Here is a 20,017-nt window from a genome sequence, read left to right as displayed (position 1 = left end):
TTGGCACAAAGGAGGGCTTGCACAATGGCCAGGGCCCCACTGCAGTCAGTGCAGAAGGAGCGGCTTCTCCAGAAGGAGCAGGGTCCCAGCCTCTGAAATGGCCTCCAGTCCTGCGGCCTGAAAACAACCCAGACTCTCTTTTGAGTGATGCCTAGTTACATCTCCATCTGTTTCTTTCCAAACGTGACATTCACTTGTTTTAAACAGCTGAAAGGCAAAATTTCTGCACTTTGTCATGACTCAGAGTGAAATTCACTTAGCATCTACTTTTCTTCATCTGTTCCTTGTATCATTCCCATCCCATTTTATTTCTACACTCTGGTTTTCAGCACATTTGTAACCATTGCTCTTGCACTCGGAGCTTCCCAGGTGTAAACACTAGGCATTCTCATTATGTGCTTCCTCTGGAGACCCTCACATTAGTTATTGAAAATTGAAAATGCACCAGGCATTTTTGATTTCAGTAGTACTACAGACACATCTTCCCTATATCTCACTACTACAGATTCCTGAAGTACAATTACCTGCTCCATCTTTCTGCACCATTTGGAGAGGAAAAGAAAGGAGCTAAGGAACCAGGGAAAGGGAAAAGGGATGCATATATTGAAAAAAAAACCCTAATATTAAAACAAGAGAAAAGCACAAGGCAGAAACAACCCCCAAGGCTCTGGCTAAGGTTTTTTCTTTGGTCTGTAAGAAGAACTCTACGTAGAAAAAAACTACTACGCCAAGTGTAGGTGGATGTGACCAAAGGCATGTCGCTCAACATGGGACACTGTAGCTCACAGACTTGTCCACAGGTTGCAGAAAAAGACCACAGTTTGTCATGCTCAGCCAAAATCACCCAGCCCAAACCGCTTGTTCACAAGTTTATTAGTACAAGGAAGAAACTGAAGACCAGCAACAACTTTAGAAGTATTTATAAGCACTTACTTCCAGCCATGGTCCTCAGAAACTCATTGTGTGTTCAAGTGTAGTACATACTTCTATTGCAGACAGAAAATCACCAGATTGCAAACACAATCAAAACCCCATTTTCTTAGTTTAATTTGCCATTAGTACACTGCAGGTTTATAGAGCCAAACAAACTATAACTAATTTTTCACTGCCATTTCAAACTGTTTCCAAGGAAATATCATAGCAACGTTACCAGATCGTCAATTTCACTAAAGCCCAAATTCTCTACAATAAAACAACACACACATGTTTAAAGGAAGACAGAAAATGTATTCCTGAGTAAATGGAGCATCTCCCTAGTTCTGGACCAACAGGGTCCTGGGACAAACCCCATTATTTAAAGACCTCTTCACAACTTTAAGAGAGAAGGGGGAAAAAACTCCAAACTCTAGGCTTTTATACGTATCAGTCAGTATTTAAAGACTAGTGTTTAGCGATTTTTAATACATACCAAACACTGATGAATGCATTTATTTGAACCTCAAATATAATCATATAGATATGGTAACAGACTGAGTAGCATTTCACAGACTCCCTTCTGTAGCATAACTGAAAAGAAAAAAGTCTTGCCAGGTGCAGCATCCCCCATTTCCCGAGTTGAAGGCGTCTCTTTACAGAGGGAGCTCAGCACCACTGCCCTGCACGCATCAGCAACTTGGAAAAGAACCGATGGAGGCCTTGTCACGAAAAATCTGTTATTTCAGCTTAAACTGCACTTAAAGCGAACAGAAAGCAGCAGCGTTACCCAGAGAGAAACCCCGGGTCACAGGGCTGCGGGAGGGTGGCCGGTGCCTGCACGCCGTGGCAGCAGCCCCTCGGCCCGTCTCTGTGGCCGCCCCAGGCCCGTGCCCTGGCGGGGGTCCCGGGCCGGGGCAGGCGGCGCCCATGGGAACCCGCCCGGGCCGGGCCTTCACGGGTGAGCGGGCTCGTCAGCCGCGTCCAGCGCACAATGCTCGCAGCCGCGCTCCCACAGCACGGGCCTCCCCGGCTCCCCGCTTTTATCATCCTTCATATCTCAGCGATGACAGGCCTGAAAGGGCTTCTGATGGGAAATGTGCTTTGAATTAGCATATTTCCCCCTGCATACAATGGAGGCATTAAGCTGCTGCGTTTTGCAAGTCCAAACAAAAGCAGCCCAGGCTGTTTTTAGCAGCACTGTTTGAAGTTTTATTCCCCCTCTCCTTCCAGAGATGGAAGCATATTTAACAAATTTTTAGTCTTTCTGTAAAGAAGGAAGCACGACCGATAAAATCTTATTGTTTGATCGGTTTCAGACTTTAAAAGACAATCTTTTGACACTGCAAAGAGCAACGCGGTGTCTGTGCACTGCTTCCACTGAACTCTCCCCAGAGAGCTGGCCTGGCTGCCCTCAACACTTGCACGAACCCTGTCATCGAGGATTTCAGAACTCGAACACATTCATGGCAATCCAGTAGAAAGGGTCCTGTATTCAAAGCTCAATTTTACCCCTGTATCCTGGGCACTTTGTTGAAAATACCTGTTTTGAAAATGAGAAACTAAAGCACTGTGCTGTAGGGAGGAGCAAAAAAAAAAAGCCTTCTGTCCATCCTGGAATTACCCTTTGGTTTAACAGGAGAGATACTCAGAAGTATGACCTTTATGAAATGGATTCAACCTAGAAAGTGAATTTCTGTTTACCCAGGGAAAGAGGGCAAGAGGAAGGAGATGGAAATGAGTTCAACACTGAAGAGGAGGAAAAAGCACTGCTGCATCAAACCATCTTTGGGCAACAGCTGCCAGGAGAATAAATCTACCTCAGCTCAGTGTGTTTGTCTGTAATTGCTCATTAACACAGTCGGACCATTAGGAAGCCAGTTTGTGGTTTTCTCAGTAAAGAGGCATGTCTGCCTTCCTCCTACATTAAACAGAATTTCCTCTGTGAGGAAGACATAAGATTACAAAGTCAAAATGCTTCTTAGAGGAAGGGTTTGGTGGTTTGGGTTTGGTTTTTCTTCTTCTTCTTCTTCTTCGTTCTCCCTCTCCCAAAATTTTCACAGTATTTATGTAATCTTCTATATGTGGCACAGCTAAGAAGAAAAATCACACTCCTTAACAACATGAGATTACAGCAGAAAAGCAGAATGCCAATGAGATCCTAGGCAGGCAGCTTGCAAGTGAGGTGGATATAAAAGCTCTTCAGAAAAAAGACTGGGTTGCAGCCTGCAGAAGGAGTCTTGTAAGAGAAATGTCTGCTTTGTTCAGACTCTTCTGTTCAGTTTCAGGAAACTTTCCTGAGGATGAGGATCCATCTCTCCTTGATTTCTTTTGCAGCAAAGCTCAAGATTCTCAACTCTCTGGTGTGCACAAACACTTTGCTGTCAACTATCCCCTGCCATGTGCCACGCAGCACCGTGCTGTCTCCTGCAGAATGCAGCCCATGCAGATCTGCACGACCTGGCAGGAGAGGCATTCACTCACTGGTTCCCACTGCAATGACAGAGCTGCTGGCACTGGCACAGCAAAGTGTCCATATGGCAACTGCGTAGCAGCGACTGAGGTCTGACCATAGACATCCTTCTCCCTCTGGCAGGGACCCTCCCTTCTCACCACAAGGTCCTCTGCAACACTGAGCATCTACAGCCCAAGGGTCTGACCCCTAGTGACTCACACTCTTCTCTGATGCAACCAGCTCTGCCAACTTGACTCCCAGGAAAGCTTTTTCATAGTCTCCAGTAGCCACAGGTTCACTTTTAATGTGTTTGTTCAGGGCCACTAAGGAATCTGGCTGGAGAGGACTACACATTATTCAGCAGTATTTCTCTACCACCACAGCCTTTAAAGGTTTGTGTTTTCCCATGCTCTGAGGCATTTCACAGCTTGGTACCAAAACAAGTAGACAAGGCCGCCATGTTACCACAGGAAGGTCTAATGTCAAAGCAAAAGGAGAAGGGACTTAAGAAATCCTTAGGAGACCTCCATTAGGTCATAAACAGATGGGTGAGAGTAACAGAACAGTCTAGGCAGGAGAAAAGAGGAATTAAAGACCAAAATGGAGACTGGTTTTCTCATTCACACTGGAGTGAGAACTTCACTTTGTAAGCACTCCTTCTGAGATGAGTCCTTTGGAATCAAATGCCACAACAGCTTGACACAGAAAATGAAATAAAACAGATCTCAGCTCCATTCACATATACTTTTCCTTATCTCAACCTCTGAGACTTGTGCTGCATTTTCTCTGCATTACCCAGTTGAGGAGGGCAGTGGTTTTGGTGGGTACCTAACGTCCAGCCAGGGTCAACCCACCACAGGTTGGGATATCCCCAGTAAAGAGATATCCCCAGTAAACTCAGCAATGAGATTTTAGGATTCTCAGGAATGAAGGTCTATCAAAAGAAACTTCAGGTAAAACAGTGTCATAACTTTGAATTTAAACCAAGGAAAGCAAAAGCTGAGAAAAAAAGCCCTCCACGTATTTAGAAATACTGTGTGTCACCAGCAGAATTTCTCTTCAACATCTTGGGGTGTGAAGAAGAAAGGAAGTGAACGAACTCAGACCAGGGTAAAGCAGGGCCTTTCATGTTGTTGACACCCAATGGGACCTGATCACAGCACTCCCCAATCCAGGAAATATTCTCAAATTTCATTTATTCTTTAGAATCACTGGATTCAGACCAACAATGAATACAGAGCACATGCCGCCATCCGCTGTGGTGTTCTGGCACAGGGCAGCACCCTGCCAACAAAGGCACCACTCTTCCTTTCAAAGCACCCCAGAAAGAGCGCTCTGTGCTCTCATGTGATGAGGCAGGCTTTTACAACTTGGATCACTACAGGGTATTGAACTCTGACAGTATGCTTACTGAGGGTTTGCTTGCTTTATCTCAGACCTCAACAGGTATGTGTGATATCTAAGCTAAAATAACCAGCCTCATCACATTCATTTTGGCATCATGAGTCACTATCTTGCTGAAACACAACTACCTTCTCACCTCCACATCAAGTAAGTGCTATTAACTTTTCCAATATCCCACCTACTGCTGTTTTCTGTTGTGCAAGTGCACAGCATAGAAACGTCTCAGAATATGCTTCACGCTTCAGCATTCAGTGAGAGGAGGAAGACACAGAGAATGCAGGATATACTATGCCTGCTCCTGTAGGCAGAAATAGTTTCTGGCCTTCTATATTGATCTCATAAAAAAAAAAACAAACCCCAAAACTACTGGCACTCACACAAGAGATTGATGTGCTATGAAGCAGGACAAGCTCCACACATTTTCTTTCCTGTCCTTTTAACTCAGTCTAACAAAACCAATTTCAAGGATCATTACTATTTTTGCTACTTTCTAAACACTGCCCTGACTTGGGGAATCTTGCTGCAGGTATCAAGGAAGAGGTGATTTTCAGTCCTTTCAGGAAATGATAGAAATTTGCTAGTCTGAATTTTCTGCTCCAAATGCAGCAGTCCCAGAACTTATTCAGACACACAAATGTTAAAGAAAAAAGTACTATGGCATTCAAGTTTGCCCTTGGAGAGAGGAACAGGATCATAAAACAGAAAATTCTTTCCAGATCAAGGTTGGAAAGCTGAGAATGCCAAATACTGAAGAGCTGGGTCACCAGCTGCATCACAACCAAAATCAGGAAAGTGATGTAAGCAGGCATAGAGCAGAGTGAGAGGAGAAGTAAATGCTTCCCCATATCATCCTATACATCCTACTGCATCCTAGTTGGAGTGCACTGGCTGGACAGAACCCATGATTTTACAGCACTGCAGTTTCCAAGGGATCCTGCATGGTCCCAGACATGCTGCACAAGCTGATCCCAAACCAGGGAGAAACAGCCTGTGTTCTGCTACAGAGGGGCTTCCTCACTGAGTTGTACTGCTGAAGCCAAGAACCCCAGAAACACTCAAGAGCTTGGATACTTATAAACCCTTTTCTCCCCAAAAAATACACTCCTCCTTTCTTTCTGCCTATGCTCTATCTGCAATGTAACATTACTACAGATGTTGACAGAATTCTATCTCTCTTCTAAATAGATCAAAGAGAAAAATTTATATATATATGTATGTATGTATGTATGTATGTATATGTAAAAGAATCCCAAGTAAGCCAGGACATAGCAACTATGTGGGATGCCCTGCAGAAGTGAAATGTAATTTTTCCACAGTTTGAATCATCTGGTAGTGTTATGCTGATCCTTTCTCATAAATATTGTTTAAGATTTTTCCTTAAGGACACAAAAGATATACTACCAATACACTTTACTTCCCACCCCTGCAAGTGAAGCACTGTTATGGATATGTTCTTTAAATAAGACCTGTGCAGTCCCACAGAAAAAGAGATTGCACCCCTAAGGCTGAGCAGATACTCAGAACTGCAATGGAGAAGGAAGACAAAAAAGCAGCCATTTGCATATTAAAATATTTGTAATTTCTATTTCAAAAATCAACATTTTATTAAAAAAAATACTGCTTCTCAGTCCTGGTGTAAGCCCTAAATTTAGAGACATGAGGAAAGAATTTCTGTTCCTCTAAAATAAGAATTACAGAAGGTGTTTCTGCCTCCATTTCTCCTTTGGACCACATTTCAGACTGAATTTAACCACTTTGCTATACCAAATAGTTGATGTATATGTAAGTGAATGAGATTAAAGAGGAAAGTATGTTTTTGCTTGGAAACATGCCATTACAACACAGTGTTTAAAAAGTACCTAAACTGAATAGACTATCCTTTTGTGTTTGCTGAGGTACTTCACAGACATAGGACAGGTGTATTATCCTTTTTGAGGCATAAACTAAGCCACAAAAATTGCTTTCACAAACAGTAAAATCACTTTATTGATCTTCCTCAGTATGTGCCTGGATTTTCAGATGGACTCTTAGCTACAGGGGTCAATTAGATACTACAGATATCCTTAAACTTAACAAATGATCTGAACAGAAAATGTTAACAAATAAAATAGGTTACCATTCTTGTGAGCTACATCTTTAAGGAGCGGGAAAGCTACTTTCAAGTTATGCTCAGAGGAACATTTCAGTAATTCTTCTCTGAATTTTTAGCTAAGCTATTTCTTTCGCATTATTTTTGAAACTTTATAAAAGTTTTCTAAACTCTGCATGCTAATCAGATTCTAATCCAATTCACCAGATGTGGGCAGTCATTAGTACTCTTCACAAGACGTGATTAAAAAAAAAAAAACACAAAAAAACCCCCACAAAAAACCCCAAACAAAACAAAACAAAAACAAAAAAAAAAAGCTTCATTTCCTCCTTGCAAGAGAGCACTCTTCAGCATTTTGCTCTTAATAATGTATCAACCAGGGCCAGAAGTAGCACAGGTTACATTTCTACCTCACACTGAGTTTCTTCTCTCAACAGTTTTTAAATGATTTCCTGCTTATTTTTGTTTGTGCCTAAATGCAACATCAAAAGCATGAACTATTTTCAGCTACAACAGCAGTATTTTAATTCTTACCAATTTATTTGACAATGCTCCTTTTTAAAGACAATTTTACAGAGTGAGAGGCAAATGGAAATAGAGTTTAAAATGTGATATGGTTAAGACTCACACTGCACTTAGGAAATACCCATACAGCAGGGACAACTAGCATTTAAACACTGGCACCCAATACTTACTCATTATCATCCCTCTGGAATTCTGCTCCTTTTAAGAAGTTTCACTCTTTTGCTTTTAAAATAGCTATGATTTCCTAATACATGCTATGCCTGAAATGTCCTCTGACAAGCTCTACCAACACAGTCAGATTTTTCCTACTTGCACTTTCACTTCGTTTGAATGCATGCATTGTCAGCCTCCTCTGCCTCCCCTCTCCTTTCCTACATTATGTGCAACACTCATTTGTTTCAGATTATAAAAAGCACTAGGATTCTGAAGCCACTAAAAAGAAGTTGCCAGCATATGGGATCTGTGGGAAATTTGATCCAGTAGGTGAAATAAGAATTGACTTTAGATCTGCTTAATAGAAGTTTCAGATATTATTACTATAGAATCAGCTGCATTTTTCCTTTTACAGTTATGCAGAAGAACTGTGGCCATTGCCCTTACAGAAAACTGCAAGAAACCTGATTTTTTTTTTTTTTTTTAGCATTGAGACAGATGGCCCTGGCTTCAAATATAGAAGACCTTCCTACACAAAACAGAGGTGCTGGCACATGATACGTGGGTGAAGGATATTCTGGATACTTGCCTGGGAATGTGTGTACCCAAGAGGTGAAATAGTAGGAGAAGAGAGAAAAAAGGAGATAAAGAAAAAAGAAAGCTAAGAAGGAAGAGGGAAGAAGGAAGCACCAAAGCATTGGGTTTAGAAGGCATGGTGAAACACGACAGTGACAGAAGAAAATGCAAAAAGCATCACTTTCTGAGCAGATGGGGAGTACATATGTACCTTTATATGGGGGCTCAGATTACTGCATTGATCACTATTTCTGAATACTAAATGGGGCTTGAGATTAAGAGCAAAAAATTACTTTAGTCCAGATGCAGGAGGTGGCCGACACCTTCAGACTCCATCCACCTCCTGCATGACTGGAAAGCGACACTTCAAGTCCTGCAACAGGCAAGGTCATGCCAGACCCTCAGTGGGTTTCACCCCACAACTGGACCACTTCAGGATCCCTAACTGGAGGCTCTCCCATCCAAGCAGCAAACCCCAGCAGTCCTGTTCCTGCTCACAGTCTTCCGCCCCTGTCGCCTGTCACAGACCTGAGCTCACGGTCTTTGTCTCCCTCCTGAATAACTCCTCCTGCTTTCAGCCTGCGCTTAATCCTCCAGGAAAGCTCATTCTCCAGAGAAGAAGAGTGCTTCTGTATGTAATCTCCAGACAGCAGCTGTGACCTCGGCACCCAGAAAGGCGATCATTGTGCAGAACTGTGGTAGCAGGGGTGAACTTCCCTTCTCCCCCCCGCCACTCATTTAAGGGCTGCTGGAAGCGCACTGTCACTTTATACGCACACACTACCAGCAGTGATTTTCTCTGACAGCTGTGAGTATTTGTCCCTTCACCCTCATTGCAGGCTACCCTCAGAATCTGCACAACCATCTATTTTATTATTTTTTATTTTGCTTTTTAAGGGATTGAACTTCCCACCTGCCAACAGAAGGAGCACTTGTTTTTTGCATTCGGTCCTCGAGGCTATGTCAGTATTACTGAAAAGTGACTTTGTCCATTTTTAATATTCAAAAATACAGAACAGCTGTGCTTTCTTGAAGTCCTTTTGTATAAGAGTGGCTCTGAGACAATACTAAATTCAAGGCTGCCAAAGCCCAGACCTGAACAGCCTGAAAAATTGCCTTTTTTCTTTTTTTCTAGTAGTTCTCAATACACATTATACTACCAGCACGTCAGTAATGCAACAGGCGTTATTTTAAGACAGAAAATTTTGAACAGTTTTGTAATTCTTCATGGCAGGCTTATCAGCCTTTTAGTACACTCAGCTTTTATGATTCTGACACAAGGCAAACTTACGTAACAGCACTGTGCATACTAATTTACGGGATATCAACATGGATGTTGAGTTTGGAACACTGTACTTTTGTTTCAGACTGTGGATATTTCCCATACTTTTAAGAAAGGCATATGCTGTGCAAACACTTTTAAAAGCAGCCAAGTGGAATTCAATATATTGAAAGAAGTTAAAGTACTCTGGAGTGATTAACAAACATGCTTCAGCAGAAAGGCACAAAAGGATAATTAAGAACTAAACCCACAGAAATACTGAGACAACTAAAATCTCTCCAATTTCTTCTGCAATTGATCAGAAATGCTCACTTGCCCACTGATGGTGTACAGACAAGTGTAAAAGTGGTTCCAGATCACTGCCAAGTAACTACAAATCTTCCCATCTTCTGATGCAAATCCTCACTTTTGGAGGATTTAAGGGCTCCTGTACGGAGATAGTGAGGATATATGTGGACACAAAGCTGAACAATATCCCTTCTCTGACTCAGCCTAATGTTTCTTCTTCACAGGCAGAAGAGCACTGGAAGCCAGTGGCAAATGGCAAAAAGACCGGGGAAAAATGATGTGACTTTTTAGTTTTTCAAAATTAGCCTGTTTGACTTATCCTTCATCCCACAGGACAAATACAAAACTCTTCAAGGACAAAGAAATGTCTTTCTCCTCTAGCTCAATAGAATTTTTCCAGACTCTGCCTATGCAATCCAAGCCATCATGTCCCCACTGAGACAACACAATTCTGTCTGTACAACTCTGGTGAAAGGTAAATGGTCACCATTCATCTTAGCAAAATGGATCACAGCAAAATTATTTTCTTTCCTCTGGCCCTTCCCAAAGTCTCCTATTCACTTCTTGAAACATTATTGATATCAATGTCCTCCACCAGAAAAGAAAAACAACTAAAAATCACTCTCAGTGCCTTCTCAAAGGCTGAGAGAGATTTCCAGGATGGATTTTACACTGAACTACTATTTGAACACCTTTAAAACACACTTTCCCTTCCCTCATTGGCTAGAAATATACTTAACAGAAATACATGCACACACACATTCCTGCTAGCTATGGCACACATCTTCAGGACTAGTGGACCTGATGATGAAAGACACTTTGCTCCAAGAGGCTGGAGAAAAGCTCTCAACTGTAAGTCCACATAGGTGAGCCATTCCCACTCATGCCTGCTCCCCTTCTCTCTTTAAAAACAAACAGTTGTACACCACCTGCCACATTAGTGCCTACACACAGGTTTCCCTGAGTATCCAAACATTTATATCACAACCCTTCCACAGATGAGGTACCTCCAGCCAAACAGCATGCTGAGGACCCCATCCCATAGTGACAAAAGACTGCAGGCAGCAAGATGCCATGAAAATTCACATATTATCATGTACAATCCGTGAGTATCAGTGCTACTTCAGGCAGTTGGCATCAGCAGTGCCTTCCTCATCAAGTGCCTCGCAGTGAGTAAGCAGCTCTGGGGCAGATCTGTAATCTCTGCAGATGCTGTTTGCCTGTCTTCATCATGTCTACACAAATGAACATATGGCCTTCTAGCACAAGGCCAGCTTACACAGTCATTAATTAGATATAATTTCAGCCTGTTCAATGTATCTGATACAAAAATCTGTCCTCTGGCAGGAATGCCCTTGTGGTACAGAAACTTTGTCTCTTTCTGAACTGACTCATCTGATGAGGAAAAGCAACAATTTTGCCTGTGACTAGGGAAATTTTGTTTATTACAATGCAGGTACAGCAGTGTAAACACACCTGAACTTGACGGTGAGTTTCTTCTCGCTCTCCCTAGTTCTCATTACAAGTAGAAGACGGGCACTCCCCTCTCTCCCTCCAGCATGTGATACCCAAGATACTCTCCAAAAGCACCATCACAGCTCATCAAGGCATTACAATGGCAGTAATTCAGTCCTGCTGCCAGGCCAGAGAGCTAGTCACAAAACTCCTGGGAAAGTACATGGAAGCAATCATCCTATATGTAGATATGCCTCATGGCTCTATGTACATAAATAGACTTTGTGAATTGTTGAACTTCACTCATTTTTAAGTGAATAATCAAGAAAAAGGATTAATTAAGGTTGAAGACTCAGAAAAGTTGGTATAAAAAACACATTTTTGGTAAAAGGTGGTAAATTTTTGTTCAGATCTTGCTACATTGCTTCATTTTCTCACACAGCAGCACAAAACAACATCAGGCACACATACAGCCCCAGATGGGGGGCTGCTACTATGATTGCCCCCAATATGATTGCCCAAAGGAGAACTTTGAGCTGTGCTCTCTTCCTTCATCATGCACAGCACCATGCAGGAGTTTGCAATGCAGCGCTGTTTGCAGAAAAGCACAACAAATTAAAGAAGTTAATTAAAAGAAGTTTGTAACAACTTCCCAATAACATATGAGGTGCAAACTGCCAGTTTATGAGGAGAGAGACCTGACCTACAGGCACAGCCTGGAGTTGGTGGGGGAGAGGACCTTCTGTGTGAAATGCGAGGAATCTTCAGCAAAGCAAAGCAGGTACTTCACAGAAAGAAGCAAGGATTTAACAAAAACAACAGAAAAAGGATTTGAGGGATAGCATCCAGATTTGTCTTTGATGGTACTGAACTACTCATGAATTCCTGTAAAAGAATTTTTAAATTTCTCTTAGTAGTTCTTGATTATACACCAGTTACAGAACAAAGTACCCTATAATAGTGGCCCTTCAAAATATGGTAATGGGAAGAGGTGCTTTCCTGCAGAAACAGATAGTCAGTAAGATCTTTCCTTTGGACACTAGGTGGTTCGCTGGTTTTCCCTTGAACCCTATAATGTTTGCACATGCTCATTTTTAGCTGAGCAAATAAATATACTTGAAAGCGCATTGATCCCCACTTTCATGTGAACCATGGTGACTTTCTTGATTTTTTTTTCTAGAGATCTAAGACTCTCACAGAACTATTACATATAAATATTATTATTATGATATAAAATGAATCATAACTTCTTTGCTGTGTTTCATTGCAATTGATTATGTTTTAAGACTGATTTCCAGCAGATTCTCCATACTAGCAGGAAAGTTATATTTTAAACATCTATGCTATATGAACAATGCTCAATCAATATTCAAACAATATTCATCTTTCCTCAGTTCCTGATTTCCAATTGGTTAGAATTAACTTAGTAGTCACTATTTTAATGTAAATCTTCACTATCAGCTTGTGAAGTTGGGAATGGCTGACAGCTCCATTGACAAGCACTTGTATCTTCCTCATGCCTCTCTCAAGATGAGGCACCTTCAAGCAGGAGAAAAACAGCACTCAGTGGTGTCTGTACAATCTAGGGTTCCTTATTGTTACCCATTTTATGTCCATACATTGCATCACTGTTTCTATAAAGTGAGGAACTGAAGAACTCCAGGTTTGTTTAATGTCTTTGCCATCTCTATCGCCTTCTCATAAGAAAGTTGAGAAGAGTAACAACAGCAAGCTAGTAACAAAGAATTACTGAATATAGTTGATATTCTCATGGAAGACTCTAGAGAAAGATTTGGCACCTGGAGACCTCAGCCTGTCCTAATAGGCAGAAGACAAACCACTGCACCAGTCCAACACCTGCTAGTGATACAGTGCTAGAACAACACAGGCAGGGGGACAAGACCAACTTGCATCAGAAGATGGCTTTCCTACTGGAATTTAACTGGAGGTAGTATGTCCACATAAAGACCCATCAAGCTAGACTGAGTCTGGTACTCCTTTCAAAAGCCACAGGACACATGCTTAAATGATACTGAAGTCACGAAGAAAAGGTTTGGAGTATAAGAGATTTCAGTTTCCCTCTCAACATTTCCATGGTTTAAATTTTGCTGCTCAAACCATGTGCATCATGAGGGGAGTAAAGCCTCCAGGAAGCTGGGTTTGAGAAAAGTGGACAGCTAAATCAGCAGGAAGTTAGCATCCATTTGGGTGTAAAGCACAACATTCACATCTGACACTTGTGAAAGGGCAGTAGCCCCAAACTGGCATAGTCTAAACAAAGAGAAGAAAGGCTTGCTGGACAATAGGAACATAAAAGCAGACAAATTTCCCATCTCTAACCTTGGTGAGTCCAGTAGAAGCAACTCTAAAGCAGTGATGCATAACAGCTTCAAACTGTCAGCGGAAAGTACTACATGATTTAGTGATCTGCTTCTAAAAGTTATCTGAAGAGTGAAACTTAACTACATGTAAAAGCCTCCAAGACCTGGTCTTACTCTCTCCACAGGGCACTGATCTGGATTTTTGTCCTGTATTTTCTTTTGTTGCCTCTGGTGCCCAAGCAAATGCTCTGCTAGAAGAGATTATAATGTGCATCATCCCTTCCTGTGGTGAAAAGACTATGAAGCAAGCCCACATTTCCTTCCACTGCCAAAATCACTTAGACATTCTGGCAATGCAGGACACATTCTTTATGTTATCTGGCAGCTAGTGTCTGACAGCTGTTCAGCAGCCTATCTGAAAAAAACATGATGGCCTCACTCCAGTTCCTGACAGACTTATTCCAGATCACAAAGCTTCCAGATTATTATAGCCCACAAGACTTCTTCTAGTGAGTCCTCCATCATCTCACTGTCTTCCACCTTTCCTACAAGGCTATGACATTTCTTCTAGAGAAAGACACCTAATCTGGTATCTTGAAAGAATTGGCCAGATGAGGGACCTACTAAATTTATGGATTAGTTCTTTCATAGATGAATCATCAGCATAATAAAGAGTATTACTTATTAGTAGCATGCATTTTGTGTTCCAGCTTCCAGACATTGGAACTTGTTATGCCACTGCTTTATAATCCAAACTCTGTGCGCTGGTAGAAATATTCCCCCACACAGATTGACCTGCTCTTGGAGCATAGCAAAACCTCACTCCCTCACAGCTTTTCTACAATTACTGTTCTCCTTGCAACTCATGTGCATCAAACCCTTTCACACAGTACTGAATCTTCATCACTCCTGTAACTGGGGATCAGCTGCGTCCCATCCTTGAGTGCTCTGCACCGAGAGCTTGTGTTCCATTATCCATCACTCTGTGGGCCTCAAACTGCAATTTATTCCTGTCGTGGATTGTGACCTGCACTTGGGTTCTAGATTCAACCCCTTTTTCAACTATATCAATACTCTATCTTCATCACCTACAGCTTGTTAAATTAATTAAAAACCAGATTCTCTTTCTCTTCTATCCATGCACCGCTTCCTCTGCTTCAACATCTACTTGAAGCCCATTGTATTTTTATGAACACATTCTATATAATGTGTAATTGATTCACAATAGCATTTCTTTACTGTTTAAATAGTGTGACCAAAATTTTCTTATGTATTTTTTCCCTTATTGGTTAATAAGAATATAACAATCACCCTTAATTAGACTGGTTGGACTGTGCAGCTTGGGTACTTCACAAACAACTAATATTAAAGGAATTACTTTACCACTTCTAAGGGTGGTGGGAAAGACAAAAAAAAAATCCAAGGATTTCTTTTTGAGTTACAGCTAACAGCCACAAAGACTTTCATCTCAGGTCTGCAGTGTGACAGTTTTAAATAGCTTCTGCAACTTTATACAGCATAGAAGGTACATCTCAATACTATTTGAGTTTTCAGAAAAAAAAATTCTTCAGATCTATCTGAAAATGAAACAGTTTGTCTTTCATGAACACTATGTAGTGCTTCCTGAGGTTTGCATTCCTCCTTGTAACCAACCACCTTAGAAAATAAGCATTAAGGACACAATATGAAGAATGTGACCAGAAATTAAATTGTTTTACCTATCTCCTTCCAGCCTGGACCACAGGCTATATCAATTCTCATTGATATATAATTTCTTTGATGCTTATAGCTCAAAATTTCTATGGACTTGTAACAGGACAGTACTGACACATCCATGTTAAAAATGAAGATAACCTCAATTAATGAACTACTTCTGAATAGCAAGGAAGGAAACATAGAACAGAGAATACAACATTTTCTGGAAACCATAATGGTTTTTCTGCTGAAATATTTAAACATAGTTAATGCCAAAGAATGTTCCCTTTTTGATCTACTGGGTTAGGAAGTAATACATAATACATGTCTTTTTGATCATCTTGAATCTCTCCAGCAATAGGCAATCAATAGCCTTTCCAACAACCACAGAGTAATAAAAAAGATTACAGAGGATTAAAACTGAATATCCTTGATACTTTGAATGTTTAGTGTAAGTCATGTGAAAATTTAACATTTAATCATGTTTTGAAGCACATACTTACTTGGAAAAAGTCCTTAAGTTTTGCTGGGAGAAGACATGTTAGAAAGTATTTGTTTTTCCCACCATACAGGGCCTAGTGGTATGAGACAAGATTCTCCTACACTGGTCCTGGCAAAGGGTCTGTATTAGGGAAAGTAAAGCTATACAGTACTTTAAGCTTACCATTTCCATTCACCAACACATCTTTATGTGCATAATGAAAATTGAGGCTGGGCATACTTATTCAGAGTTACAACATGACAGTCCTCACAAAGTGGCCAAGGAGTAGTGGCACACCCACCCCATCGATCCATGGCTGCAGGATAACATCCTGAACGAGCAGCAGCTGGCTGCACTGGACTCCTGACTCGAGCTGCTCACCAGCTAGCTGCTCCTGGAAACTTCTCACTTCTACCAAGACTCTCCCTCTCCATTTCTCTGCAGTTCTAAGCAATCATGCAGAAAACACAACTGTATAATAGAACAGCAAATTCATCCAATACCATAAATATTGCACATACAAACAAGATTAATATCATAGAATAATTTAGGTTGTAAGATTCCTGGTAGTTTCCAGGTCAATGCCCAGGCCGAAGCAGGGTCAGTTACAGCAGATTGCTCATGGCTTTGTCCAGTTCTGCACTGAGTATCTCTAAGGATGTTCTCAGCCTCCCTGAACAATGTCTTCCAATGCTTAACCACTATCACAGGGAAAAGAAAATATTTCCTTGGATCTCACTGGCAATTCTTGTGTTCTGGCTTGAGGACAAGTTTTTTCATCCTAATATTATATATCTCCAAGATGAACCTGGTGCCTTCTTCAAACTCTTCCAATTAGAGCATGAAAGATTATCCACAAAAAAAAAAACACAAATAAACAAACAAAAAGACCCAACAACAAACTTGTTTTCTTTCCCCTATTTAAACCATTTCAGCCAAATCTGAAACTGATATACTCTTTGAAGCATTTTGCAATCATATGTTTTTTATGGAGGACTGGAAAACACTTTGGGGGAAAAAAAAAACTTTAAGAAGATGTACAGAAAGAGCCTGTTGAAGATCTTATTCTGCATATTCACCAATTTCAAAAGAAAACTGACTATTCTGTATTTTAAAAAATGAAAGGAAAAATTTCCTTTGTTAGTACTAAAATCTTCAACTCTTAAAAAAAAAAAAAATCAAGGCAATCGCATCCTTCTAAAAGCTGCTGCAAGAACCAACACGGTTTTTTCTCCCAGGAAGAAGAAAGTTAGTTTCCCATCAGGCGATCACAACTGAAACAATTCATCCTCATTGTGATTAAATGAAACTTTCAAAATGTACTCAAAAGCTACATTCATTGCTGTAAGGAGGAATGACCTCCCTTATAATGAACTCTGAGACTAGCAGCCAGCTTACAGAGGTTTTATAATGGCCAGTTTTGGCTTCAGAGTAACTGGTAGCTTCGTTTTGCAAGTTGCATAGCAGATTTGGGGCCTGCTGGGGCATTGAAGAACCAGACTCAGAAGTCTGCACTGAGGCTGGAATATGTTATTTTTATATTAAATATACTATATATAGTATATTAAATATACTATATATATTATAGTATATTAAATATACTATAAGCTATACTATAGCTTTTATTTTTATTTTGTATTTTGAGAAGCATTAGAACTGGATTACTTAAGGCAATTTCAAATGCTATGTTTTAAATAAGTAAGAAGACGTTTTAAATGAATAAGAAAGCTCTTGATGTACTAAAGAACATGAGATGGATCACGGGATGGGCAACACTCCTGAATGCAGTTTGCCTCCTAAGATTCTAATCCATGTAAGAGCCAAAAAACATCCTATCTGCACCAGAAAAACATAACATATGAAGGAAAGCTGAGGAAAAGCTAGGGTGATGAACTACAGGACCAGAGGGTTGGACAGATCAGCTGCAGAATGGACCTGCCATGAGAGGTGCACTCCACAACTGCATATCACACAATTAAATGTTAAGAATGGCCCTTCCTGTAGATAGATGCACAACTGACAAAACTGAGATAGTAGTTTGCTAGTGAAAGATGTCTCTGAACCAGACCTTTTGGGGTCAACACAAACTAATGATCCTACTCGAGAGACCTCATTTTATCTTAATCATCAAGAAGGCATTCCATTAGTCAAAAGATCTTTGACTCTTCTTGTCAATAGACAAAAATAGTTTTGTTTGTATTCTAACACTCAATGTTTAATTTTGCAGGAGTCCTGACTAGAACAATCTAATTAACCAAAGAATGAGTCAAATGGGAGTGAGGATGGCTGAAGTATTCATGGTGACCTGTACAGTTTCCATACATTTTTCTCCAGCACACACACATTATTGTCAGAGGTGCAGTGGTAGAACAGGAGGACATGCACAAATTAAGATTCTCTCTAGCTTATGTTGTTATTAACCACATGCCAAGTCAGAAGGAAAGAGATGCAAGAACGGCTGCATGAATTTGTTTCATCTGAAATGAAGGGTGAAACACCACAATTTCACTGCAGCCCCCATGAAAGCAAATCTGCTTTGATGAGTCTGACTTGATGCCCCTCATTCCAGCCTGCACTTTCTCTTCAGGCATATCCAGCAACAGGGATTGCCACAGCCCTTCAGGCACGACAGTCTCCCTTCCACTGGCCTGTATCTGCATCTGTGTTACTACTGTTTGTAGCACAGTAATGGAGATAAGCAAAACATTTGCCATTTTCTTTCCTCTGTAATTTAAATCTACTTTCTGGCTGCAGAAGCAAGTGCATGTTAAGCACATAAGCATCATAAAAGCCTTAAGACTTAGGCATGATGAACTCGAGGGAAGAATGTGGTTCTGCACTAGCATGAAGTACAGTATGCAATTACGACGACTACAAATATTTCATGTAGAAGATTTATTGGCAAACCTCCACAGAGCCTGTAATCCCTAGCACAATTTCCTGTGCTCTTATTAGAGCAAGATAACCTTTTGGCAATTGTTTGTATAAGATGACAGTAATTGCTCATGATAAAGACCTTAATTAGTGGAAGATAAAGTATTACATTAAAGGAAGTGACAGCAAAATAGATTCTGTATCATTCTCATTTTTTAAAATAGTTGATAAAACTAAAAAAGTCTTATAATTGAAAAGAGCACAAGAAAATACTTAACAAAACAGAGGATGGGGATTGCAAAAACACTTTCCAGACAGCTGCAGATAGCTGGACAGCACATTTGACTTTCCCTTGGGTTGTTTGTGGGTTTCTTATTGGAAATGGAAGCAACTGTGATATACACAGACTTCTAATGAAATGTTGCAATGGAATCCTTTGTTACCATGTGACTGGGACACTGCATGACCACGTGCTTTGCTTCACTCAGAAAAGAAGCCTGAGGAATTTTAATCAAACACAATCACAACACAAAACACAGTGTGACCAAAAGTAATCCATGACATCTTGTCTTAGATGAACGCCCTCCTGAAAATTTAGAAGTTTCTAGCCTTGGTCAAAAGAAATCCGAAGTCCTAAAACATGTGATAAACTGGGAGGCACAGAAATATGAGGATTATGAAGCATGATGGCAAGGATAGGCAACAACAACTCCATGCCTGTAGGTGCTCCGAGTTGCCACAGCAACAGAGATAGGCTGGAGGAGGCAGGAAGCAGCAAGGAGATATCTAGGACTGCATCGCACCCCCCCCTCCCCGCCCCAGCTCATACTCACCATTAAGTGTTGGCAGCTCCAAGACATCTAAATTGCAGAGGGAAGACCACCAGGAAATATGCAGACAGACCCCAAAAATATCCACCCAGTATTAAGTGGACTTTGCATTGTCTTGAGTTCTGCAAGTGCTCCTGGACTGATTTCTAGACACTTCTACCCATCAAAAGAAAAATACAGGCTTTAGAAACAGGGACTGAACAGCACAGCTCAGCCAGCAGTTAAGTGCTGATCCTAGCTCTGCCTCAGGTTGAGCTTTTCCTACCAAAGCACACCAGTTTGCACACAGATACTGTCAGGAGCACACTTACCCTGGAGGAGATGAAGCTGCACCAGAGCAGCTCCCAAACTCTCCCTCAATAACAAAGACCATGACGGATGCTTTAAACAAGCACCTACCAGGCAGCCAGAGACAGAACACAAAGTCACAGCTTGCCACGTTCTGGCCTGCTCCTTAATTACATGTCAACAGCACACACTAACCAAACACTTAACAACACTTAGAGCTCAATTCCTTTGCAGCTACTCGCAACTGCTGCTCCAGGGTAGAAAAACAGAGTAAAGCCAATTCGTGTTTGGAAGCAGAAGACCTAGGTTTAAACAAAAACATGCAACCACATTGTTCATTTGGCTGCGGGGAAAAATTTAAATAGAAAAACTCTTTTCAAAGGAAGAAG

The 20,017-nt window shown here is 41.0% G+C and overlaps 1 protein-coding gene across 2 annotated transcripts in view; it reads right to left on the bottom strand.

Moving 5' to 3' along the window:
* The window catches only part of GPM6B (glycoprotein M6B), a 106,854-nt gene that overhangs the window by 40,230 nt on the left and 46,607 nt on the right, over positions 1–20,017 (bottom strand). Inside the window, exon 1 of one of the 2 annotated variants that reach the window (XM_053970405.1) lies at positions 934–958. The exons of the other annotated variant lie outside the window; for it this stretch is intronic. Within the exon in view, the coding sequence (XP_053826380.1) occupies positions 934–943 (10 nt within the window). The 5' untranslated portion in view covers positions 944–958. Of the gene's footprint in view, positions 1–933; positions 959–20,017 lie in introns of those variants that run through there. 2 annotated transcript variants of the gene reach the window in all.

Source organism: Vidua macroura, chromosome 2, assembly GCF_024509145.1.
Source record: "Vidua macroura isolate BioBank_ID:100142 chromosome 2, ASM2450914v1, whole genome shotgun sequence".
NCBI lineage: Eukaryota > Metazoa > Chordata > Aves > Passeriformes > Viduidae > Vidua > Vidua macroura.
The sequence above is the reverse complement of the archived record's forward strand: the minus strand, read 5'-3'. Positions and strand labels throughout refer to the sequence as shown.